The sequence below is a fragment of the Asparagus officinalis genome, chromosome 7 (assembly GCF_001876935.1).
Source record: "Asparagus officinalis chromosome 7, Aspof.V1, whole genome shotgun sequence".
NCBI classification, from domain to species: Eukaryota; Viridiplantae; Streptophyta; class Magnoliopsida; order Asparagales; family Asparagaceae; genus Asparagus; species Asparagus officinalis.
In genome coordinates this window covers 1019175-1046659 of record NC_033800.1, presented here as the reverse complement: position 1 = coordinate 1046659, position 27485 = coordinate 1019175, and the positions used below count along the sequence as shown (strand labels likewise).

The window sequence follows — 27485 nt, the reverse complement described above, 5'->3', positions numbered from 1 at the left end:
GACGTCTGCGATTAGTATGCATAAAAAAATGATGGATGAAAGGCGGGAATGAGCTCCAAAAAAATAGGTGTGGATATTGCAGACAACCGGGCCATAATAGATCACATTGACCAACCAATCCAAATAGATAGCAATTAATAGGTACAATTTATTTAATTTTTAATTTTATTCTACTTTATTTATAAGTCAATGCTTATGTACAGATATTTACATTATGGAGGCGAGACCATTGACATATGAGGTCCTTTATGACCAAGATCGACATCGATCCGCGAAGATAGACTCTGAGGAGGTAAATTGCATTATTATTATTTTTAATCATATCATTTTTTTCTAAGTTATTGATTGTTACTGAACATTTACACTATTTAATATATGCAGGCCTAGAGCATTACTATAGTTGATCATACTCGTGCACATTCGAGCTGGGATTCGACAGATCCACAGGTCCAATTTTATGTTCGTCAAGCAGGTTTTTTTGAGTGTTCACAAATAAAATGGGTGAGACTTGATTGGGCTCTCTTGAAGGCATTGATTGAACGATGGAGGTCCGAGACAAATACATTCCTCCTGCGCCAAGGAGAGTCGACGATTACATTGAAAGTTATGACATGTTCTTCACACTAAGTTATGTTCCGAAGTCCGTCTGCAAGACTGGACTTCGCCTGAATATTAGACTTAGCCTGAAGCTTACCAAGCTCACCTGAGTCTCACCTCTATGTTTCAGAGTCAAAACGCAGAGCTCATGCCCACGTTCTAGATGCAAAATGCAGGGTTCATCCCCAACATTCAAGTTTAAAACGTAGGGTTCATCCCCAGTGTTCAAGTCCAGACGCAAAGCTCGTGGCTGCGTTTCCAGAACAAAACGCAGAGGTCCTCCCTGTGTTGCAACACTAAAACATGGAGGTCCTCCCCGTGTGTCAGCAACAAAACGTAGAGGTCCTCCCTGTGTTGCAATGTTAAAAAGCAGAGGTCGGTCGGTCCTGTGTCGCAACATCAAAACGCTGAGGTCATGCCTGCGTTTCAGATTCAAAACGCAGGGTTCATCCCCAGCGTTCCAGTTGAAAACGCATAGTTCGTGGACTCAAAACGCAGAGTTCATCTCTACATTTCAGATTTACAACGTTGTGCGAACATAACATTTTCAGCCTAAAACAGGCTCAACTCTGCGTTTCAAGTCTAAAACCCAGAACACCATTTTTGGCGTTTGGCTCGTTCAAGCTCGAGCTGAACGGCTCTAGAAACTGTTTTCCCCCACAATTGGAGGGATTTTCAGAGAATTGAGTTCGGGGGCTGGCTTTTTGGAGAATTGAGACCGACAATTATCTCTTAGAGCATCTTTGGATCTTGGAAGGCCTGGAGCATCATCAGGAGCCATTCTTGGAGCTTTTCTACTTAGCTTATAAACCAATTTTTGATTCAAATTAACTATGTTACAGAGTTTAAACTTGTTCTGAGTTCTTAAACTCATTAAGAGTTATTTTCAAACTTGCCACACAAGTTATCCTCGACGTCAATCAAGAGGAATCAACCACGTTCTAGTGAAACAAGACGTTCGGATCATCAACGGAGAGCAAACTCGATACGAACATTCGAGGGAGGTACTCCATCCCCACCGTGAAGAACCCATACCTAAACAAAGGGGAGGATCTCTATCGATCTTCTTCTCTTTTTAGATCGGGATTCCGATTGAGAAGATTTATAATTTCTTTTCTAAAGTTTGTTAGAGAGAAATTGTATTAAGAGCGCTGTAATCATTCTTTATCTAAATCAGTTAGAGTGAATAACACATTTTTGTTCTTAATTGTCTTCTTCGAATTTTCCCACCAAACATCACGTCGACAAGTTTGCAGACCGTGAGGACATGTCTTGATCATTTGGGCAAGCGTACACGCGACGACGACGTCCACGTGACGATGAAGCCGGCACTTCGCATGCTGATGGACGACGACGACGGCCACGTGACGATGAAGCCGGCACTTCGCATGCTGATGGAGCCGACACTTCGCATGCTGATGGAGCCGGTGCTTCTCAGCCTCATACATAACCGGATACTCAGATAATCGAGGCTCATCAGCAAGAACGCAGGGGGCGGGGAAGAGCGAGGGGGAGGGGGAAGAGAGGGAGGAGAGGAGCTATTTTGGGTTGTATGTGAGCTTATTTTGTTAAAATTTGTAACTGTTGATGCTCGTGAACAAACAGTCGATGGGGGTTGTCCGCCGTAGGATGCAGCTTTGATCCTGATGGCGCTGAGGAGAAGGGAGAGGATGGATGTTGGGGCCAACTCCTCCTCCGACTTTACGCCTGAGTCTGAGCGCGCGGGGGTGGGCTGATAGCCTGCACATGCAAGAATCGCAGGAGTACGGGGCTTGTTTCCCCCGTGGTAGGTGGGCTGATGACCTGCACATGCAAGAATCGCAGGAGTACGGGGCTTGTTTCCCCCGTGGTACCTCCGACGGTCAAGTTAGCTGTGGAGCTTGAGTGAGGTTTGGGGGAAGGTCCTCGGGCTATTGAGTTCCTCGGAGCGTACTCTTTTGAGAGTTTTCTAGTTCTTTTTTAACCAAGGTAGGTTCCTGGTTTTTATGAAGAAGAAGTAGCCAAGCCAAAGAATCACTTACCCCCTGCGTTCATCTTTTCTCCTCCTTTTATAGTCCCTTGCCTCTGACTGTGTTGTCCCTCAGCTTAGGTCATACACAGGAGATGGCTGAGAGGTGAGAAGTAGAGGTGCCGAGTCATCCTTCTTCTTCCAGATGTCGACTGGGGACTGGAAGGGAAGTCATTGGAATACAGGAGAGAACCGGCTTCTCTATATCCTGGATTTGATAGAAGAGGTAGGGTGTATGATAGGTTGGCTGCGTGGTCGTCCTTCTCTCTCCAGGTGGCAGCTGGTGATTGGAGGAAAAGTCATTAGTGCACAGAGAAACATCATGGCAAACTTCTGGGAAATAACTTGTGAGCAGAATAAGCGGCTTGGGCACGAGGTTTGTCAAAATGAAAATCTTGATGGGACTAATCAATATTGTTGTCGATTGATATCTGAAGTGAACTTGGTTGGCTCTTATTCCTTTAGTCAAGACGAGTTGGGTGTATAGTCGAGTCGACTGCTCGAGGAGTCATCTTAATTGTGAGGGGGCGACTGATCCCGCACTTCGAGTCGGTAATGATGACCCTTGATCGAAATATGGCTTATCTGCTCGTCTGGTCGAGAGACTTGACCTTGGCTGGGCTTATGAGCCTCTAAGTTGGTTTGGACCATAGCTTTCTTGGGCTTATGCAGACATTCTCCCGACACCTCTATCTTTGGATGGTAAATTACCATAACAGTAACTTTTATGAATTTTCAAATACTATACTTTTGTGGATCAATTATTGTTTATATATGTACTCTTTGTGAGTATTGTTTGATTCGTGCTTATTTCATGGTTGAATTATGTATATATTGTTGTAATTTAGTGTATATGAGATCAATTATTGTTAACAGGTAAATATAACTTATATGAGTTATGTTACGTATATACAGAACATGCACAAGCTGCTATGCATGTTTTGTAAAACCTGCAACTCCACGGAAGTTCAACTCCCGTGGAGTTACAGGAGGTAAATTTTCAGAGAGCGATTCTCTAAAAAATTTGACTGAAACTCCACCCGTAGAGTTTTTGCACTGTAACAAACTTTACGGGAGTTGAACTCTCGTGAAGTTTGTTCAACTAATAAAACTTCACGGGAGTTTAACTCCCGTGAAGTTTGTTTAAGCAATAAAACTTCACAGGAGTTGAACTCCCGTGAAGTTTTAGCTGTATGTTAAAATTCTGCTAAACTTCACGGGAGTTTAACTCCCGTGAAGTTTCGGTAAAATATTTTTTAAAAACCGAGCTGGTTTCAGCGTCAGGGCTGAAACCAGATCGGTTTTTTAAAATAAGTTCGAAAGAGGTCGTTTTTTGAGAATAAAAGTCCAAACAGGGCTGTTTTGAAAATTTGTCCGATATATACACAAATAGAACTGTAGGGAATCTACCCACAATCGGGTGACAGTACACAAACTCTGTTCGCAATTAACCCTAACAAAAAAGACTACTCTTATATATCTATCGATTGTCCCTCTGTATTATATATCCATTTCCATTCATAAGAGGTAAGACTACACGGCATCTATTCTAAATTTTATAAATCCATAATGTTTTTTATTTATATTGTAGAAATATAGTTCATTGGCCGATCTAATCGACCAATGTTATATCATCAGTTAACATTATACTAAAAGAAACTTTGTAATCTGATAAATTTATTTAAGGGGCTGTTTGGTTCGTTTCCTAGATATAGGGAAATGCATTTCTATGTACAAAAAACATAAGTTTTGATTTTTCCAAACTTTTCCAAGAAATAGACTGTTTCGCTTTAATTCGCACAAAAAAAAAAAAATGGTGGGAAAGCAATGTATTTATTTTTCTTGTGTTTGGTTCGCATGGAAAAAAGAGAAAACTTTTGTTTATATGGCAAAAAGCTGACGTGGCTGCAGTTTTCGTCGATTTCATGAGGTTGAGGAAGGAATTGAGGGAGAGAAAAAAAATCTGATGTGACGACGTTTTTCACCGAGTTTCCCTTCTTCAACCCTAGCGAACCAAAGATGGGTAAAAAAAACCCGACGGAAAGCTTATATCCTACGTGGCCATGAAAAATCTGATGTGGAGGCGGTATAAAACTTTTCCACCGAGTTAAAAAACGAACCAAACAGCCCCTAAGTATACAGCTAATGCAAGAAAAAGGCCTTGAATCGTTTTGATGGTATTATTACAATCGTTTGACAAAGGTTATAGTATAATTTTTCAGACGGGTATATTATATTCAGGAGGAAACCCCCGGCAAAAGAAAAAGGAAAAAGGAAAAGAAAACGTATTTCACCGGGTCAGAATCTAGGGTATGTACGTTACAACGCCGTTTAATTCTACGATTCCACCGCTGTGTGATTTTTAACTCTCACTGCCGCACCCCCTTCGCGTTTTCTTCTCCGATTGCAGCCTGAAACGACTTCACACCGTCGTGATCTATTTGCTTGTAAACAGAAAACCCTAGATAGCTATTTTTTTTTGTCCCCCACCCCCCTCTCTCTCTACCCCTAATGAGGCCGCTCACCGGCCTTCTCGTCTCCTTCTTAGTTATCTCTTCCTCCTTTATTCCGATCCATGGCGCCTCAGATTCTAAACAGGAAGAGACGAAGAAGAAAAACAAGTTTCGAGAACGCGAAGCTAGTGATGATTTGCTCGGTTATCCCAACTTGTAAGTTTGATTTCTCCTTTTGCCCCTGATTTAGATTTCTTTCTCCATTCCAAACTTGATGGGATCAGAATCTGATGAAGGGGACGCTGATTGAAGTGTTGTCGTGATTAAAGTTTGGGCCTGGAACCTTGAGCCTGTCAATTTAGTTAATTTTGGGGGGTTACGTTTAAGAAATATGGAGCTGCTTCTTGAAATTTGTCAACCTTCACTCTAGTTTCATGTTAGGACAGTCAAAATTGAATCTTTTTTTTTTTAATCTTAGTGCTCTTCTTCTCTATATTATTGCAAGTAAAACCCATAATGGGCAAGGCATCTAATTTACGATTTATGTGCTTTTGGTCCTATCTGAGGGGTTGATCTTAAGTCTTAACATTAGCATGCGTTTGGTCTAGGAATGAATTAATCTGCAAAGAGCTGTCTAGTAAAGATGTAACGATTGATGGTTTCATCACATCACTTTCTGATTGCAGAGACGAGGATTCCTTGTTGAACTCCAAATGCCCGAGGCATCTGGAATTGAGATGGCAGAGTGAGGTTAGCTCAAGCATTTACGCCACTCCCTTGGTTGCTGACATTAATAGGTAAAAAGATTTGTTTTACTCTATTCACGTGATTCATTGTTTGAGGTTATGTGCTGACGTGCATTGTTTTACTTGCAATTTTAGCGATGGCAAGCTTGAGGTAGTGGTGCCATCATTTGTTCATTACTTGGAAGTGCTGGAAGGGACTGATGGAGATAAAGTTCCAGGTGTGGCTTAATTTTCTCATACCTTCACTTTCTTATTATCACATTTAATTAGTATTGGTTACTTCGAGATATGATATATTTCTCTTCAAGTTTCACATGAGTATGAACTCCTAAGTAATCTGGTAGATACTTCATTTATTACCGATCATTTCTTCGTTCAGCTTCATTTATTGAATATACCCTATAAATTTTTTGTTCAAGTACCAATTGACCAATTGACCAATTGTGCATGAGGCCAGATTATGTTCTTCATGGTCATCTGCCGTTGATTTTAGTTAAATCGTCATGTACGGGATCGATTTCTTAATTGATAAATAACAAGCAACTTATTGAAAAACTATCATATTTTTCTAGGATGGCCTGCCTTCCATCAATCAACTGTCCATTCTAGCCCTCTCTTGTTTGATATCGATAAGGACGGTACGAGAGAAATAGCTTTGGCTACCTACAATGGTGTAATTAATTTCTTCAGGTAAAGTGGCCTTAGTCCATTCCTCGGTGAAGATTACAAATTAACGCATGACGATCAATTCTATTGTTATGCAGGGTCTCAGGCTATATGATGGCTGATAAACTAGAGGTACCTCGAAGAAAAGTTCATAAGAACTGGTATGTTGGGTTGTATCCAGATCACGTGGACCGTTCACATCCAGATGTACACGATGACTCACTTGGTCGAGAGGCTTCTGATACAATTCCAGTATCTCGTAAGTAATTACCATGGCCATGTCTTCCATCTGTAATGGTTCTGACATGATCGTGCTAGCCACTTTCATCCAAGTTTTATCTAATCGTAGAAGGTATACTACTGTATTAATACTCCTACTTAACTAACATTTCTTCTGGTAAGCTATCTATACAATCCACACTCAGTTTTTATTTTGATGATTTGATATTCATGCACAAAAATATCTATTCTTACATTAATAGGATAAGTTATATTGTGGTGCTTGATGTAATGATTGAAGTATAAATAAATCAAGGAAATATATCTTTTCTTCTATCCCAATTAGCTAGACAGGATTTCTAATTTTTAGTTTTGTAGTACAATAGCAAGTTATTTATGAAATTTAACTATATATACAATTATTTTAGATGATAATTTCTGAGATATTGTCTGCTGCCATAATAATTTTCTGCTTGGATTTATGATATTCTAAACATCAGCATATTGTGCTTTGGACAGATAAAGATGGGAGCACGAGCTCCTCCGCAAATACTTCTTCTAAATCAACACCTGATGCTACTGGCTCAGTGAATACCTCTTCTACATCGACACCTGATGTTACTGTCTCCTCAGTAAACACTTCTTCTACATCATCGCTTGTTAACACCGATTCCATAATCAATGCATCTAAACCAGAGGATGGAAGCAAAGATGAGCCAGTTCAAACAGAGCAAGACAAGAGGTCAGCAAATAATCCTGAGAACACCACGTCTGTTGATTTGTCATCAGAAAGTGTTAAGGTGGAAAATTCAGTACACTCTCAAAGGAGGCTTCTTCAAGAAGTTGACTCAAAAGCAGTTCAAGATGAAACCTCCAGCTCTCATGCGAAAGATGGAGCTGAGATGCATGCAGCAGGTGCAGAAAACAATGAGGGTCTAGAGGAAGAAGCTGATGCATCTTTTGATTTATTTCGGGATGCAGAAGAGCTTCCAGACGAGTATAATTATGATTATGATGATTATGTTGATCCGTCCATGTGGGGAGATGAGGAATGGATGGAGGAGAAACACGAGAAATTGGAAGACTATGTAAACATAGATTCACACATCCTCTGCACCCCAGTAAGTATCGCTTGTTAGCACTTCTTTTGTATTGTTCATTGTTTAAACTTTGTTCTTTGTGTAGGTTATTGCAGACATTGATAACGATGGAGTACAAGAGATGATTGTTGCTGCTTCTTACTTCTTTGATCGCGAGTAAGCTTTTTCCCTTCTTAACAACCCTCTTTATGTAAAAAGCATGAATCTTTTTTTCCCTTTACGTTTATGGACATTCTTCAGATCTGGTACTTTTTGGGTATTAAAATAGATTGGTAGGCCTTGTTATGTATCCTAATCCATGAAATTATCAACTTGCAGTATCTCTTAGTTTTCTGAAACTTAGATTATCCTGATACTTTTGAATTAAAGTTGCTGCGTTTATGCTGGTTTATGCTGGTGTACGACATAAGGATGATGCTCGAGAGTTATAGTTTCACTGAAAAACTTCATAGAAACAATTCTGCAGTTTTGATTGGGTTATGTTGCTGTATGTGAGTTGTATATTACTCAAATCCTTATAAAATTCTAGAATTATGAAGGAAAAGTCAATTTAAAAACAGATTACTACTTTCATAGCTTGTCAGTTTCGTTACCCATTTGAGCAAACGACAGTGATAGCTGCGTTGAGGGAATTTGGATCCTCTCCTACCAAAAAAGTAGAAAAAGTAGTGGAGAGACGACTACCTTATTAACAACCGGTGATTTGTCTAGGGGGTGGTTATGATTCATTCTAAATCTAGCACTCACCACACTCCCTGTGAATTGCGCTCGTTCCTAATTTACACTCAAAGACAAATCACAACCGCTCACTAAATAAATCAACGGCTATTAATAAGGTAGTGGTCTCTTCACGACTTTTTTACTATTGTTTTAGTAGTGGATGTTGAGGTGGTTGGTGGTGCAGTTTGATGCAAGTATAGCTCTATATAATTTTTGGTAATGTTTGTTGATGGGTCATTGTTGCTCTTCATTATTCTTGAATGCTAGATTGTTTTTAGTGTTTATTTCTTAATGCTTTGTCACTTCACATTGTATAGATGTTTCAATGCATGGAGTGCCTATAATTTATTTTACCTTCCTACACTGGCCATGCTTATTGAGAAACTATTTTCATAACTAAATTGTCTAACTAATTTCAAAGCTCTTGATCTAGATCCAGGTCATTAATTAACTGTACGTTGGGACTTTCTTGCAACGTTTTTGGGTTAAAAATATTTACAGAACCTATGCACAGGATTTGAACTCTATAGGTTCAAAGTTTTTTTTATTAAAAATCTTTGCATTCATGTTGTACACTGTCATACCTATTCAACTTTTCTTTGCAATAACTTAACTAACCAATACGTTCACAGATACTATGACAATCCAGAGCATTTGGCTGATTTGGGTGGCATTGATATAGAAAAATATGTATCCAGTGGCATAGTAGTTTTCAATCTTGATACCAAACAAGTTAAATGGACTGCTGATTTTGATCTCAGTATTGACTCTGGGACATTTCGTTCTTATATTTATTCTTCTCCTACTGTTGCTGACCTGGATGGTGATGGAAATCTTGATATTCTTGTGGGCACTTCTTTTGGCATGTTCTATATATTGGATCACCGAGGTAAGCTTGTTTGACTCTTCATTATTTATTGTGCTGTGTTTTATTTACTGCTATCAATAAGGTTGGCACTTGGATATTATCTTCTGTTCACGTTATTAGACGTGTTTGGGATAAAGACTTTGTTACTGTTCATGTCAGCACGTCTGACTAACCTTAGCGGTAATATTTTTTTCTGCTATTTAATTATGTGGATCCATTCCTCCCTCCCTCTGTGCGCGCTTTCCAACAAAAGCCATACCCTAAACTTGGACTTTAGTGACCCAAACAGGACGAAGGGAGGCCCATTTCTAATTCTGGGACCTCCAATAACTTAACAAGGGATTAGTTATATGGTGGGTTTTCCTATTGATGATCCACACACTCTATCTTAAACTATGTATTTTAACAAAAACTGCAGCCTGGCTATCTTAATATGTATACATCTTTTTCAACAAAGACTCGGTTCTGAACCTTGAAACTCCAATAACCCAAAGCCCCACTTTGCCCCTGGACTAGGTCTTAGCTTTCTTATTTGTAGTTGGGAGCAATATATTGACATATTCTAACAACCACTTATTGCAACTTTATATTAAAATCATGCTTACAGGGAAGTACTTATATACTTTATTACCTATTTCTAGGATAAATATGCAAGTCTTCTCTCACTCACAATATATGCTGGCCCATCCTTATGGCTGAGCCATTCCCTCATCTTAATCCTTATCTTTTTTAACAAAAGTTGTAGCTTGGTCCTAACTTTCAATAATCTAAATCCCCACTTTATCGCTGTCCGGGCTTCAGTGTCAGGACTATCATATTGTAATGACTGATCATTGAAACTTCATATTAAAGTAATGCTTAGATAAGATACTTTTATAACACTATTTTACACTGTACAGCTGGTTCTGTTTGTGAAGTTCCTAATAATGCTTTCTTTTTGTAGTACTCCTGGTTGATTGATCACCTGATCATTGTATCCAACACTTCCATTAATAACATTGCTTTTGTAGTTATAGTCTAGCTTGTGCTGCAAACAATACCTGATTGACTTCATTGCTTGTCTTCTTGATTGAATGTACATCCTTGGGTGAATGAACAGTTAGCTGAACATGTGTAATTTGAGTTATATTTCTTAAGAATTTCTGCTCATATGTGGTACTTTCTTATTGATTCTCTATTATTGATAAATATCATTCACTATTATTTATGTGTCTAGGTAAAGTTAGAGAAAAATTTCCTCTTGAAATGGCCGAGATTCAAGCACCGGTGGTGGCAGCAGATATAAATGATGATGGTAAAATAGAAATAATTACCACTGATTCCCATGGCAATGTTGCTGCATGGACAGCCCGAGGAGAGGAAATTTGGGAAGTGCATCTCAAGAGTCTAATTCCACAGGCAAGTTTTCACACTTATGTTTTCCTAATATTTTAGCCTTTTGCAATAACCGGAAATCACCTTCTTCCTTAATGAAAGTGTTAATATGGGGTTAAGAAATAAAGTATATATATAAAACATACAGTAACATACAGTAAGCAAGGGTGCTTATGGTTCCCTGATGGTTTGTCAAATGATTATAGTTGAAATATGAAACATAAGGCACACTCACTTATAACGAACTGCCAATGCACCCATATCCTACCAGACCGCCACACATTTGATGCACTTTTTTCCATTTTAACTATTTGGCTTCATATAACACCCAAGATTTATTGATGATTGTTTAAATAGCATTGTAGCACTATCTATACAGCAAATGAGACAGATCTGTTGACCTATACAGATGAACATACTAGATGTTTCACTTTTGTAGACATGCCAGTGTAAGCAATGACGACAAGATTCAGAGCATCGAAATTTAACATGTGATCTTTATATATAATTAGTTTAGATATTAAGCCATACAAGATTTCTGTAACATGTTAGTTATTATATCACCTTTGCTAGTCAGCAAAGACGTGGTTGAGCTGGGAAAAACATTCACCCATTGTCTCTGTGGTCATATACCAGTAGATATTTGATGAACTATAATAGGAATTGGAGAAACTCAACTGTTTACTATATGGAAAACTTTAAAACTTCATGATATGGATTATAGTGCGTCCGTATTGGTCTTGTTCTGGCCTTTTTCTCTTGCATTTCAGTTAAATTGCCTTTCTGTTCCTTTCTCAGACAGACGTTTTAGTTAGGGTTTTTCGAGATTAACGTATTCCCATTACTCCCTCTTTTTTTTCCTCCATTTTTTAACTTCACGTCTTATTCAGTAGTTAATGACTCTTGCTAACAAGAGGTAATGGTTCTTGCTAGCAAGTGTGTTTTAGATTTATTCTCTCTTCTTTTTTTGGTTGATATTTTCTGACACAATATGATATCCATTTCGATGAAATATTGATATGCAGGGTCCAACTGTTGGTGATGTTAATGGGGATGGTTATACAGATGTTGTCGTCCCAACAGTATCAGGTAATATATATGTTCTTAGTGGAAAGGATGGATCGTTTGTTCGACCCTTCCCGTATAGGACACGAGGGAGATTGATGAGTCCAGTTCTTCTGGCTGATTTAAGCAAACGTGATGAAAAGTTAAAGGGCCTAACTCTTGTTACAACTGCATTTGATGGCTATTTGTACCTAATTGATGGGTCCACTGGTTGTACGGATGTTGTTGACATTGGCGAGACATCGTAAGCTATTTTTTCATCTTTAGTTCATCCTTTATTTGGAAGTTGGATCTTCGTTCATAAGTATGTGTTCTGATGATGATTTCGTAAGTATGTCTTCTGATGGTGGCTCTAAATTTATGCAGATACACCATGGTCTTGGCAGATAATGTTGATGGTGGGGACGATCTTGACCTTATTGTTACTACTATGAATGGCAATGTCTTTTGCTTTTCCACACCCTCACCGCATCATCCTCTGAAGGTAAGACTTTTTCAAATGTTAATTTCACCTTATTTGGTTCTTTTAGTATTGACCAGTCACTGCCATGTTTATGTGTTATTGCATATACCTAGTTTTATTTTCCGAAATATAATTTTGGAATGTCACACCAGTTCACTAGTCAACATTAGAAACCTCTACCCCAGTATTCCAATTTGACAGGAGTTATGACCCTTTTTTTTAACATGGCTGGGCAATAAGGATTCTTGTCTTTAACCTTTTGCTGTTTTTCTATAAAACAAACGTTCCTTTAATTGGCAATTTCAACAATCGTGGTGAAGTCAAGTTGCAGGCATGCATCACGCGTATGTAACGTTGTTGTTTCAATATTATATCTCTCAGTCATTTTCTTCCAGGAATGGAGATCATCCAACCAGGGAAGAAACAATGCAGCAAGTAGATATAACCGTGAAGGAATATACATATCACATGGATCCAGAGCTTTCCGCGATGAGGAAGGTAAACATTTCTGGGTGGAGCTGGAGATAATAGACAAGTACAGGTTTCCCTCAGGGCATCAAGGGCCTTATAATGTCACAGTAAGAACCTAAAACTCACCTGTATTCACGATTCACTTTGACCATGCTTTAGCCTTTTCCATTCTTTGTTTTTTCTTTTGAATATTGCAGACAACATTATTAGTTCCTGGAAATTACCAAGGAGAAAGGCGAATTGTCGTCAACAATGTATATAATCAACCTGGAAAGCAACGGATAAAGCTGCCAACAGTTCCTGTTCGAACAACAGGGACTGTGCTGGTGGAGATGGTTGACAAGAATGGATTGTATTTCTCTGATGAATTTTCTCTTACATTTCACATGCATTACTACAAGCTACTGAAGTGGCTTCTGTTTCTACCGATGCTCGGAATGTTTGGAGTTCTTGTCATTCTACGTCCCCAGGAAGGTGCACCGTTACCATCGTTTTCACGAAATTTGGATTGATATTAATGATATCCAATGAAGATGAGAATACTCCAAAGTGCGATGCTATCTGACATGTATGCCTTGTTACATCTGAATGTGTGAGCATGGACATGCATTCTCTCATAGCAACCTTATTGATGTATTAGCAGCTCAGACACATTGAATGTTTAATCGGGGATATAAATTCCTGCAAAACAAGGGAAGGATGAGCAATCCAAGGTTCCTGTTGAGCCTTCTCTAATGCAGGGCTATCCCATCGACCAATTATCATCCAAAGGTTCTAAGGTGCTTTTTGGTACATCAAGAAAAAATGAATGTAATGTAATAGAGATCCGTGCATCATATGAAGAGATTTTTCATCAATGGATAGAAACTTTGGTGAATGGTCCACTTAAGTTGATATAAGTTTTTCTCTCTCTCTATATATGAACTTATTTCAGGGGATTCTTTTTTTTAAAGGAAAGTATATCAGGGGATCCTGGAAGCCTTTTCTTTTAACTAGTCATGAGTTAGATTATGTTCTTTGTTGTTAACGTATCATGTACGCTACCCTTCGTTATTGTTAGGTTGCGAGCAAATAAATGAGGACGGGAACTAGGGGGGAAAATGTCTGGAGCTAGACTGAGTAGAACCGCAGATACCTCAGCAGTAGCTAATCAGATAAAATCCATTGAGCTAACGGAAATTGATATCTGACTTTATACTTTAAACTTGAAAACCTTCCAATTTAAACAGCCAGGCTTGAACTGACTCAGCATGGAAAGTCACAATAAGCTATGACAATGAATTGCCAGTTCGTGAAGAAAACACATTAAGTAATATTATGCCTACACAAATTTATTCTGATCTTTTGTCTACATAGTTTATTTTCGCTGACATGCGAAGCGCCAAACACAATCGTATAATTCACGGCTAGCAACATTCGAGAACATAAAAAGTTTCTTATGATGACAGAATCTTCTACAGGGCAGGGATTGAAATCAGAAGACTTTCGAAGCAGATCTCTTGCCAAGCCGTTGAATCTCTTCATCCATCCGACCAGTAAGCATCAGTCCAAACATCTTGAAATCGCAGAAAAGCGCCCAAAATGGGTGGCCAAAGGTCGCAGGCTTGTTGCGCTCCACGAAGAAGTGGCTGCACCAAGCAACTCCATAACCTATAACGGGCGCAAGCAGGATGAGCCAAGGGCTGAATAAGCGAGAAAGAAGAACACAAACGAGACTGCAGAGGGTGCCGATGAAATGCAAGAGGCGCGTAAGGGGCTTGGAGTGCTGGGTCATATAGAAAGCCCAGAATTCGTCGAAGTTGCTGGAGTCCATGCCCGTTTCTGGCTAAGAAATCTGACAGAGATGGAGATGGAGAATATCTTTGATCAAACTATCATCTGCTGGCTTGTGTTATTGCTGACTATGTTTTGTAGGCGAAGGTTGTAGTAGAAAAATACAATCCGACTCGTATGCAGGACCTGATCAAAGTAGACTGCTAATTAAAAATCGAAGTCTTCGTCGTTGTTGCTGTTATTGCATAGATCAGCAGCAAGATGTTTCACTTTGAAACTCCCAACTTCTACATTGATATAATGCAGTTCCACAGTTCCCCTATGATTGACATTGACAGATTTATTAAGAATTAGATTTTTTTTCCTCCTCATTATTATATTATCTTCAGCATTATTAGTTGCTGTAGGATAAATTTCTCAATGTCGTTCTATCCGGCCGCCAACATGCTACTAAGGACCGCTGTGGTTTGCAACTGTTTGTTTAAGCCGATCCGGTCCCTCCATTCACATACCTGATTAGCTGATTGCGGTAAAAGGCATGTTTCTGAAAGGTATTATCCTAAACTGAAGGAAATTCGTGTTAATTACATGCAAAATACACAGCGGAATACTATATGTACAAAAAAAATACTAAGCATGTAGAGAGCATGAAAGCCACATCAGGACCATCTTAATTAAATCTTACATGATCCCTATAATAAAGAAAACATCCAACAATTTCGAAAATCATACTTTTGAAGCGTGATTCTATGGTAGATCGAATAACCCCTAGTTTGTTCTCCTTGTTGTAGTAAACCTCCTCGTAGCGGATCTCCAAAGCTTCAAGAGAACAAAAATTGGAGGTTTCTTGAGACATAAGGCAAGATATCCACCACGTGGTTTTTGAATCCTACTACTTTCTCTCACTCAAGATTGCTAGAGTTTTGTAAGAGGTAGAGCTATCTAATTCTCTTATGGAAAGTTAAATTTTTATTAATTCATTAACATTTCCATAAGAGAGAGAGAGAGCTCATATTTATAGAGTGAAATTTGTCATGACTCATCTCATGAGTCATGCCATAAGTCATCAAAAACAATGATTCATTATGTGAGTCATCCCATGAGTCATGAGAAAACAAAACCATGTGCTTAAAAACCATGTTCCCAAATCATACCACTTAATGACTCATTAATCATGGTATAATGAAATGTGTATTTCATAAATAAAAATACCACATCATTATCACTAATGCGGTATTTCATAAATACAGTATTTAGTATTTTCCAATCTTTAACTAATAAGTCATCATATGACCAAAAAGTCAACTAGTTGCCTAAAAGTTAACTTTATGATTTTTTTTTTGGAAATCATTTCTTAAGCACATAGCATTCTGATTTTACCGATACATATAACCATTTATGTGTATCTGGTAAAAAATTATATATGCGTATCAATCATACGCATTACTCTATAAATTTGTATTTTATAGGATTCAAGTACGCGCTTGGTGTGACTCTAGGGCCCAACTTAAAACTCGACAGTAGATCATATCCATAAATACAACAGATGTGCTAGCTACACATAAAGACTACCCGGGTATAAGTTGTGATAAATGTCTGTAAGATGCTAACATAATTTTATCAGGACCACTCAGTGATAATAACGTACAATCCGGTCTCTTCGTCAAACCATGTCAAACTATCGAGCCTAGGGTATGGAAAATTGTCAAACCCTAATAGCTTGATTAGTGTTCGTTGATATTAAACTCATAACCTATAATATCAAATTGACACTCAGTTTATCTTATTTACCTCGACCAAGAATTTCTAGGCTATAGTTATATAAAACAATCTTATGACATCAAACCCCTATACTGGGAGAGACGAATCTCATCTTGGCATCTCAATATCTACTTATGTCCCCAGATGCATCCAACAATAACCGTTATGTACAACTCACTAAGAACTATGGTTAGGTAAAAGTCTAAGTACATCTATACTGATATGTAAGATATTGCACTCATGCCTCAGGTCAAGAGACTACTTTGAACTATATCACTTGAGAACTTCTATTTGACATTTAAGTATAATTACCAATTAGATGTTCTCGGTGAGTCGTTCAGTCAACTCATTCACTAATGAGTCACATGTATATTATATCTTGATGTCTCAGTATCAATGATCTAAGTGATGGATCATCGTCCTTCTAATGACAAATAGAGTATACATTAGTCTTTACCAAAGTGATGATGTTCTTTCTCAACACTTCATCGACTAGAAACATTTTAGAATCTACGTTAGCGACTAATCAGATCTCTTCTTCATTACTATCACTATCGAAATTCTGATAGTCTAGTATCATTCTAAGAACTTTATCTATATTTAAAAAAACCAGATAAATACTGACCAAAATAACATACTATCATTTTGAACAAGGATGTTGTATTCATATAGGTCCTGTTACAATATACAATTATTGCATGCAGGGCACCTATATCTAACATAAACGACATATTTCTGGGGGTATTATGCTCAAGGACATGTTTTTAGAGCCGTCATGTTAAAAGACATATTTTTCAGGGGTATGATGCTAAAATGTAATAGGAGACTTTTTTGAAATAGACCGGTTTTGAAAAATATTTAGCAAAACCGACCGTTTTGCTAAATATTTAACAAAACCAACATCTTTTTAGCCGGCTCACCAAGGTTAGCCAAAAAGAGGTCGATTTTGCTGAATTAGGGTTTTAAAACATAAGAGACTAGTAGTCCTGTGTGTTTAGGGGTCGCTAGTCTGTCGCTACACTAAAATCAGAAAACCCACTAGTCCCGTGGGCTTTCTCTTCACAAATACAAAACCGACATTTTAATCAGGGATACATGCCAAGATTCTTGGCGTCGCGGATCCTGGGCGTCGCGGATCCTTGGTACAACTGCTCTTTTGACTTTTTTGGATGTTTGTATTAATCTTACAACGTTTATATTGTATGTAAGCAAAATCAAGCGTTTACGATACTTGTTAGTTGTTAGCATTGTAGAGCATAGAATTATTTGTTTTCTCAAGGGTTCATCCAATTTAGATTTTCATAATCAATGAGAATTAGCTAACCTCAAAATTTTGAAATGAAGGCTTTAGCAAGATTTTTATTTTATTTTATTTTTATTTGGCCTTTGATCTGAATTTGGATTAGTTTCTAATGACCAAAGAGTAATTCAACCTAACCCTGATCCAAGAACTTTTGCGTGTTTATCTCTTACAGGTTTTGGATTATATACAGGATACCCTTGAAGACATTATTATGATTGCTTCCCAACCCTTTAATATATATTAAACTTATATTTTTTTAATCCATTATATTAGTAACTGTGTATCCTTAAGTTAAATCTCGTCGCTAACTCAACATTTGTGGATATTGTTGAATTCTTATATTTGTCATTACGGGCATAAGTCACTAATTATAAAGTTTGAGGGGTGAGGAGCAAGCAAATTTCTGAGCGGGTTTCCAATCCGAACAAAAATATCCATATATATTATTCTAGTGTAGTGCATTGATGGTGTATTAGAAGAGATTAGTGCATCATTAAATTGGAAGAAATCAATGTTACAGAAAGTAGCAAAGACGCTCCGTCCGCCTAGACGTAAGCGGAGCTCAAGACACCTACTTTTGGCTGCGGCCATGCTAGGATGCCGGAGTGCTTAGGTGCCACCTAGACCTAGGGCTAGCTTTTAAATAAAATAAAAAAAATAAAAATAAAAAATAAAAAATAAAAAACGGTAGAAACCCGCCCAGCCCAATCCAAAATTAAAAAAAAGGTTTTTAATTAAAACCCGACCTGCAAACCCAAAACCGACCCGCTAACTCATTAAGACCAAAATCCATTTTCCTCTGGATCTCTTTTCCAAACTCCCTTCATCGCCGCCGCCGCCGCCTCCGCCTCCTCTTCTTATAATTATTTTTTTAGTTCTCTTTAATTATTTATAATTAAAAAACTAATAAACACATTTTAAATTCCCTTTTATTTTATATATAAGTAGAGATTAATGTTTTCCTATTACCTTTACATTTTAAAAAATTGTCAGATCTTCTTAATTCCGTAAAAGATAAATTTCACTAAACTTTCAATAAGTTTGGCTATTTAGCACTAAACCTGAAATTTTTTTGAATTTTAGAAAACCATCAAAATATTTATTAATTGAAACCCGACCCGCAAACCCAAAACCGACCCGCTAACTCATTAAAACCAAATCTACCCATTTTCCTCCTGATCTTCATCGCCGCCGCCTCCTCCTCCTCCTTTTCGCCGCCGCCTTCTCCTCGATCTGATCACTGCGCTTCCTCCTTGAGCTGATCACTGCACGTCCTAGTCTTCTCCTCTTCTCTTTTCAAGGTAAAATTTTCATCTTTTTTTCACTGTTTTTTTTCTTCACTGTGATTGACTGATTGGTAAACAAATATGTACATGATGCAAATTGATCCTCTTTGCTGCTAAAAAAATTTCTTATTTTACAGATCGAAATGCAATTATACAGAGTTTAGTGAGATCTTGTTGATGACATTGTTGATCTTTTATGCCGTTTGAAGATCCAATCTTGATATAATATAGAAACAGTTCAACTGAAACAAATCTTCATGCTGCAGACCTGAAAAATTCCTACCAAGATCATTGCAAGAAAATCAATTATTATAATTAAATAATTTAAAAAATAGTCAAATTCCTAGGTGCGGGCTCAAATGCCTAGTCCGCCTAGGGCTTTGTGCAACATTGGAAGAAACTCTTTTGATACATCATTAATATCGTATATCGATACTAAATTTTTTATTCCCATATACCAAAGTTCAAGTTAAGTACAAAAATTTTCCATTCAATTTGTTCTATTACGCACAAATTGAATTTTGAATCCTCTATACCAAAGTTATGGTCAAGCACCGCCAACTAGTTCACTATTGTACCAAAAGTTTGTGAAGGTTGAAGCTCTGAGCTCCCCTTTTATTGTCCATAGAAGAATTTTCTATAACACGACCAAAGAGCTAAGTTAGGTTTTGTTATCTTATAAGTTATAACTTTTATGATACAAATCTTGACCCTATTTTATTACCCATGTAGCAAATGAGCCCTAAAGATTTCGGGATGGTGAATTAGGGTTCCAGATTCTGTAGCTGGTATCTCATCACTACAGCTCACCACTAGGGCTTCAAAAACTCTAACACACGCTGCTGCTTTCAGATGTATTTTGAGTAGCTATTTATTTCATTTTGTAGATTCACAGGAGTCACTGGAAAAAATGCAGTCTCTCCGGAGAAGTTTTAATGGATTTAGAAATCATCTCGCCGGTTCCAAGATTACGTTATCTGGCACTTCTAAAATCTGCACGGTGAGTTGTCATGATAATTTGTCTACTTTGGTGCTTGACGACGAAATTATATTTACTCAATTATCTATCACTTCTTTTAATATTGCAATCTGAAATTCAATGTCTCTAAACATATTCTATAACATCAAACAAATTATTATTCTATGTCATCATTCGGATCTCCTGAAATGGTCATATTATCATCAGTTCAGTTGTAATCAAATAGTTTGATTATTTTCATTTTGAAAACACATGAGAACTGGTTTCTTCTGAATCTCCACATAAGATGCGTGCGTGTATTATCTGATTGGATTCATTTTCTAACAATACATCTTCAGTGTTCAATCTATCTATTATTGACAACGTAACTAATATTTTCACCTTTATAGGAGCAGGAACCTTCCGCATGGTATTAGCATATGAAGCTTTAATCCCTTAAAAAAATGGTTCACAGGGAAATTTCTCTGCTGCCTCCCAACACCCATACAGATGAATTAATGGTAGACCTCCTTACTATCCTTGTCACTGTTCTAGGAAAAATTGCATCTGTTTCCATCCAACCTGTCACGTGCTCTATTCGGAAGCTTGTTAAAAGACATCCAATATGGAGATTTGCTGATAAGACTGATGAGAATTAGTCTTCCTCTGGATAGAATTCTTCCTATCCATAAAGCTGGTCTACTGTCTAACTTGATTAAAGACTGTCAACCTTTGTTTCTATAGTTAACCTGGCCTTATCAATGGAATTCCCTAATAAGTCGTTGGGAATACACCAACTTTGCATTTCATCATGGGGAAATATGAGTTTGCTGATTCGTATTACTACCCAACAAAATAATTAAGCTCTTCGAAAAGTTTTATCTTTAACTCTGAGGCTAGTCCAAACCCATTTAAAATTAAAACTGTCTACTGTTCCTTCTCTTCCTTACTACATAACATCATAGTTTTATAATATGTCATCAGCATGTTGTACTCTGGAGCAAACACATTAACCGTGTACACAATAGAAACGGTAAAAGTGGATTTCCCCTGTTCTACTTCCCTCTTGCAAATGTTCCACCCTACAACTGAACCATTTTCCGAGGGATGCATATTTCGCCACTCCCAAAGACATGGATGCATTTTATCCATCAGCAAACTTTGTAGCTTTCACAACTTTGAATCGGAATTGTCAGTTCATCATAACATAAGCCATTGTCTAGTTTAAGTAGGTTGCCATCCACATTATTTTTCTTAACATATTTGGGTATTCTCTCCTTTGCAGTCGCCACCTTGTCTAAAATGCATCTTCCTCTTATAAAATTTGTTGGTTCTGACCAGTTTTAAGCTGTACTAACATTATACAGGCCTTACTGTTTCCAAACATGAACAGGCTGGTTATTATCATGCTTTCATGCATTGTCTTCATATGAATGCTGAATGGTTACTTGTTGTGATACCTGTTACTCTTTTGAGATAAAAAAGGATTCTAAATATATCTGCTGAATGTATGTTTCTTGCAGGAAAATAAACTGCATACTCCAAGGGAGCTGGTGGTATGTGCTCAGCAAAAATTTCACTGTGATATTGTTACAAGAAATCCCCTCTTGAGGTACATGACAACACTTGGCCATCCCGAGCCATCTCCTGGGAAAGATAGTGCTGTTGAATCCCCTGATGCAGGTCAACCTCATCGAATCAAATTTAAGAGGCTTGACAAAACTGCAAAGCATATAATGAATGTAAGGTTATGTCAAACTTTAAACTGGGTATACATGGATCATAGCCTGCTTGATGCATACCCATAATCACCAGCAATAATTTAGCATATAATTCCTGCCATTTGCAGATTCTTGATAAAGAAGCAGTAGAGAAAGTGCAAGCTGAAAGGGAGATCCCGGATATAAAACCTGGTTATATTATCCAGCTAAAAGTGGTAGGAAAATTGTTCTCTGTCATGTTTATATCCTTATCCACAATATGGTTGATGATGCATTTTTTGATTCCATTGAAAGATTACAATAATTTGAAGGGAGTAAAATGGCGGTAGAGATTGATTTCCTTTGGTTTTATTGAGGAAAAAAAAAATACCTATGAAAAAAGGAAACATAAGCCCACCTTCCTGCTTCTATTTACCATTCCTGTTCTGTTGCAATCTGTATTAGTGCCCTTGTTTTTTTCTTCCTGCCTTGACTTCTTGCTTGGGTGCATAACATCTGCAGGAAGTGCCTGAGAACAAACGTCGTGTTTCAACTGTGAAAGGCATTGTCATTGCAAGGAGGAATGCTGGTCTGAATACCACATTCAGATTACGCAGACAGGTGGCTGGTGTTGGTGTGGAATCTGTCTTTCCTTTGTAAGTTGAAATTTTTGAGGTCTCCTTCTATGTTATCCGACAGCTTTTGTTGTGTATGTTTACATGCTTTGCATTTGTGGTACACCCAAGATTATTATTCAATAACATTTTCTCATAAGGTTCATTTTCATAAATTGATTTTTTAGTTGTGCTTGTCGTATGTCATTTTTTTTAGATCAACTGTTTGAACATGATCTCATATGAATAGCCCGAATGTTTAGAATATGACAATATCCTAAATGGAGGAGCTAAGTGGCTTATAACCTGGCGATTTAAAATTTTAAATCAATGGTATAAGGAGCATAAAAGTAGTGAAAGTTCGTCCTTGGAACACAGCTGAAGGATTCCATGTACCGAAAGCGATTGATTTCTAACTCCTGTGTTAGTTTTGCTTTTTTAGGGACTCGGCCATTTTAATTTCGCCTTCTGAAGTACTCAATTCAACTTTTCTTGTTTAATATGCGTTGGTGATTACTATTCTATTGGAAGAACTTGGAAAATGTAATTTGGAGACTGGAATCTAGTTTTTGAATATGAGCCAACAAATTTGCGATGTATCTATCTTCCATGAGTTTGAAGATTATACTTTAAAAAGAAGCTATTGAGTTTAACTCTATCTACAATAGCTGGAGTGGCAGAGAAGATGCTGTTAGTTTTTGTCCTCTTCTGAGGCCCTGCCTTCTAACCATTTGTAATTTCGTATAAAAATTCACTGTTAATTGTTCATAGAAGAGTTTCGGTGGCCATCTTTTGAATGCAGGTCATAAAGCACCCAGTTTGCATCTTTTTGTTGTTACTCATCGGCTATGAACCTTGCCTTCTAGTAATCTAGTGTAGTAAACTTTTGTTGCTTTTGTGGTTTGTTATCAGTATGCCATACTTACTAAACCTTGTGGTGTTGCTGACACTCCCAGCATGTAACCCTTCCGCGTTTTATTGTAGCTGTACTTATAGTTCATTCGTCATTTTGTACTGTTTTCTGACCAACACTTCAGTTATTACCTATTTTGTGACTTTTTATGCTATTTTGTGCAGGTATTCTCCAAACATCAAGGAAATGAAAGTCCTGGAGAAGAAGAATGTGAGGAGGGCAAAGCTATACTACCTTAGAGACAGGATGAACGCACTTAAGAACAAATGAGTGGTTTCTTCTAATATAGATTCTTGAGACCCTGTCCATCAAAAGAAAAGTTTCGGCTGTAGAATTGACAGTGGTGGTGTTAATAATTTTCAGAAATTTTGGACCCTGCTTAGTTTATGTCATTATGTGGCACGGAACGATAGTTCTGTTAATTTGTCAGCACTGGTATTTACCTTTGTGTACTCAAGATTACGTTTTCATGGTTGAAGGTCTAGTTATTATTCTGTTAGCTGTACGATTTAATATTTGTTGATCTTCAGGCAATATAGGGTACCTTATCCTCAACTTGCCCAAAGGTAGATATCAAAGCAAGTTCAGGTGAGCGCGTATTGCTTTGTGTTTTCTCCTTTTATTTCCGATGGATTTTCTCCTGCATCGCTTTCCAGTGGTTTCTAGTTATTACTTCTGCTTGGTGACGACTAGCAGCAGGGATTTTTTTTTTTCAGAAACCCCGTACGCAGTGATGATTATGATGAACGGTACTTCCTGATAATGGTCGAGAGTAAGTCAACTTGATGACATGCACACATTTGTGAAAGGAGAAATTTAACCTTTACAAACAAGTCTCTGTACATCAAAAACTCGAACATATGTTCCCAAAATCAAACACTAACCCTCCCTTAGTCACTCACTCAACATTGCAAGTGAGGACATTGGAAGAAGAAGTAGAAGAGGAGGGGAGAGCTGCATCTCTCTGAAATCCTTAGGAGGAGAGCTGCATCTCTCTGAAATCCTTTCTGATCCCCCACAACACCTCTGCACACTTCTTCATTGACGGCCGAGACTTCCTGGACGCTGCCACACACTCTTTGGCAAGTCTCAGCACCCTATCCACCACCATGATCGACGTCGGGCTCCTCCTCAGCCTTGGGTCCATTGCCAGCACCCCGCCCCCTTCTTTCAATCTCTGCATTGCCTGCAAAAGTTTAATTAAAAAAAAAAGCTCAGCCTTTGCTACCAAAATTGTGAAAAAGGTCCGATCTTTGCTAAGGAAATGGATGCCTACCCAATGTGCAGTGATTCTTTCCTTCGAACTTCGGTTTCTCTCAATGGGTCTCCGTCCAGAGACCAGCTCGATGAGGAGGACGCCGAAAGAGTAGACGTCACTTTTCTCTGTGAGCTGGTAGGTTTGGAGATACTCTGGATCCAAGTACCCAGCAGTGCCTTTGACCTGAGTTGAGATATGGGTCGCGTCTGGGTCTTCAGCCGCTAGGCGGGCGAACCCGAAATCCGCAACCTTGGCTCGGAGCTTCTCGGTGAGTAGGATATTGGATGACTTTATGTCCCTGTGGATGATGGGATGATCTGCATAACAAAAGTACATGAAATGCAAAACTTTCATTTTACAGTTTGGTCATACTATTACATGCGTGCTAACGGAAGTCTTAAAACAATTTTCTTAGAATTTGTATCACGTGGAATTTGTTCTGCGTTGAAAGTCGGAGATAACCTGTGTACATGTGCAAGTAAGTGATTGCGTGAGCTACATCAATGGCAACGTCCAGCCTAGCTGCGATCTCCAGCACTTCCCCATGAATGCCTGCATATATAATTACCAGTTCACTTCGTCCTTCAATAACACTGCCCTTATTTTCCATATTCAATCGAACTATTCTGTACCCCATCAATCAAAACGAGTCTAGTTACTTTATTTTTTGATACGTACATCACAGAAAAAATTCCGGACCTACCATCAAGATGTTGCCGCAGAGTCCCATTTCCAACATGCTCAACCACAACAATGCGTTCGTCATCATGCTCCAGGTATCCAAGGAATCTGACCAAGTTCAAATGCTCTACTTTCGACAACGTTTCGATCTCGCTCTTGAACTCGGATGACAGTCGTTGGTACAGATTCTACAGTAGGACTCCAGTCAGCAATATATATATATAGGCTAATCAAATCAATTGTTCGTTATTATTAGAAACTAACGTTGAGGACTGTATTGTATGGCCACTGATGTTGAGATTAAAGACTTGGAAATTAAACTTGTTTTCGACCTTTTTGGCGCGCTTAACAGCAACAAGAGTGCCGTCTTTGAGTTTCCCCTTGTAAACAGTCCCAAAGCCTCCTTGTCCGATTATATTTTCTGTGGAATAGTTTCGGGTGGCCCTGGAGATATCTGCGATGGAGAAGTCTCTCGTTCCTCGTCCATCATCGTCCGCGCCGTACGAACCGCTGAATCTGCTTAACTTAGAGAGGCTGGTGCTGCTCACGCTCGATGTTTTCGACCCTGGAAACATCCGCAACGCTCACGTTTAATTCGCAACAGTGTATAATATTAAAACAAATAAAAAGTCCAATCGCAGCAAACAAATTAAGCAGAGAAGAAAACGGAAGAATTAAATTCCTATGCCCATGACCATGTCATCTTTGCAGGGACACCAGCTCTAACCCATTTAATTAGTCTAACAAGCTATCTCGAGATACCAAGTCATCTCCCGATCTTTAATTTCATGCTTACCTACCAGAACGCCGCACGCCTGAATTTCTTCCTGCTTCGGAAATTTCTGCAACGAAAATCTTCATAATTAAGGTTTCGAGGCGAAAGCACGCACATACCGTAAAAGCTGCAGGAGACGTCATTTGACGGAGTGGTGGTTCGGCTGCTGCTATCCTGGTCTTCCTCCTTTGCGGACTTGACGCCACAGGGGAGGAAACAACTGATAAGTCCTCCAAAAGATCCTTGGCCTCCTCCGCCTTTCGAAGACTTTGAAGGATCGGGGGGGTTGGATGGGCTGCCGTTATTAATCGACGACCGCCAGAAACCAGGCTCTGACGGAGGCCCCATGATGATCGAGCAATATTGCCTGTGTCTTTTTGTTTGCAGGGGGCCGGGAGTTGAGGAGCTTGCTTCTGCGTAGAAAAGCTGGATCCTGAGGTCGTGATTCGAGCCCGATCCCTACCTGTGGGTCTCGAGAGAGGGCATTATTTCGGTTGTTGGGAGTCCCTCTCTCTAATGATGACGGCTGACTTGCTCATGTATTGTAGACCTTTTCATCGCCGCAACCCGCAGCTTAATAAGGCTGTTTCTGGAGGGGTTAATTGCTAAGTCAGCGTTACGTCCCTGTCTTTTTTGCAGGAGAAGTAAAATAACTTCACTGATTATTCCTGTATCTTAGTTGAATGAGCAATTATTGCTAGATGGTATATATGCCTGTTGCTTTGTAATGACGTCAAGCTGATGCTTCAAGAATATAATTAACTACTACGTGCCAAAGAGTTTTTGTTTGAGTAGTCAACATGATATTATGGTTCGTTGCGTAGACTTAGATGGCTTCTTTAGATGCCTATTGGGGTCATTTGCATATGTACCCCTCAAAGCATGGGTATCTGCCAAAAAATTCCCTCCACATGTCAGTATTTGCGGCGCTACCTCTTAAATTTCATCAATTTTGGAAAAAGCTACCCACAAAGCAAGCTAATTTGCAATCGCAATATAAAAATTATCAACAAAATAGTTAAAATTTAAGCACCAAACTGATGATTTGTTGATTTTAGGGTTTTTTTTTTAAAAAGCTAAGTTGATGATATGAGGGGAGGGTTTGCAAATACTAAGACTTCGGGGGTGTATTTTTGCAAATACCCAAATGACCCCAGAAATTAACTGGTCAATGGGATTGATGCCCAAGTCACGACAATGGCAACAATTAAAAGAAGCCGGCAAGACTTTTCTGAATTTAACGCTACCGAAAATTTTAATACATGCAGATGTAATTCTAACAAAAGAAACGCCATAATCCCAGTTTGACAATATTATATGAAAAAAAAACTAGAGGAGATGTGTGTTCATAGAATGTATTTTTCCACCATCCTTTTTTTTTTTAATATTTAAATCTATTGATTTCACTTTTTATTCTTTGTTCATGACGTCGATTTGAGATGGGTATTTATCTTCCGCTGCGTTACGCTCTTCTCCAAGTAACATGATACCTAAAACCTACATTTTAAGCGTAGACCATAGAGTCTTCTCATAATCCCGTCACGACAGCTGCTTAGCAAATAAATTATTTTTCAAGAGCATTACATGATTAATCACGGAACAGAGTCACCCGCGGTCAGAAATTGCAGACGATTTGCGAACAATGACGAGCAACATACGCTAGCTTCCTCTCACACATACACAAAAATGTAACAAAAGTTTTACTACGAAAAG

At 38.4% G+C, this 27485-nt stretch overlaps 5 protein-coding genes across 5 annotated transcripts in view; 2 read left to right on the top strand and 3 right to left on the bottom strand.

Moving 5' to 3' along the window:
• LOC109848074 (protein DEFECTIVE IN EXINE FORMATION 1) lies at nt 4885-13688 on the top strand. Its single transcript, XM_020417387.1, has 13 exons — nt 4885-5274; nt 5745-5855; nt 5940-6022; nt 6377-6494; nt 6569-6729; nt 7209-7810; nt 7875-7945; nt 9142-9398; nt 10594-10775; nt 11777-12060; nt 12183-12300; nt 12675-12857; nt 12948-13688. The coding sequence occupies exons 1-13, from the start codon at nt 5117-5119 to the stop codon at nt 13260-13262; spliced, it is 2643 nt and encodes an 880-aa protein (XP_020272976.1). The 5' UTR covers nt 4885-5116; the 3' UTR covers nt 13263-13688.
• On the bottom strand, nt 14043-15100 carry LOC109848075. Its single transcript, XM_020417388.1, has one exon. The coding sequence runs from the start codon at nt 14561-14563 to the stop codon at nt 14225-14227; it is 339 nt and encodes a 112-aa protein (XP_020272977.1). The 5' UTR covers nt 14564-15100; the 3' UTR covers nt 14043-14224.
• On the top strand, nt 18775-23557 carry LOC109849415 (50S ribosomal protein L19-2, chloroplastic-like). The gene is made up of 6 exons (XM_020419242.1): nt 18775-18888; nt 19761-19873; nt 21355-21573; nt 21681-21767; nt 22054-22187; nt 23223-23557. Exons 2-6 carry the CDS (start codon nt 19784-19786, stop codon nt 23326-23328), a joined length of 636 nt encoding a protein of 211 aa, XP_020274831.1. The 5' UTR covers nt 18775-18888; nt 19761-19783; the 3' UTR covers nt 23329-23557.
• Nucleotides 23832-26290, bottom strand: LOC109849414 (calmodulin-binding receptor-like cytoplasmic kinase 2). Its single transcript, XM_020419241.1, has 6 exons — nt 25892-26290; nt 25330-25562; nt 25020-25185; nt 24779-24868; nt 24335-24633; nt 23832-24244 (listed from the first exon to the last, which is right to left on the bottom strand). The coding sequence occupies exons 1-6, from the start codon at nt 26118-26120 to the stop codon at nt 24032-24034; spliced, it is 1230 nt and encodes a 409-aa protein (XP_020274830.1). The 5' UTR covers nt 26121-26290; the 3' UTR covers nt 23832-24031.
• LOC109849786 overlaps nt 26709-27485 on the bottom strand; it is a 1495-nt gene continuing 718 nt past the window's right edge. The window contains exon 4 of the mRNA XM_020419665.1: nt 26709-26750. Coding sequence (XP_020275254.1) covers nt 26709-26750 — 42 coding nt within the window. The remainder of the gene's footprint in view (nt 26751-27485) is intronic.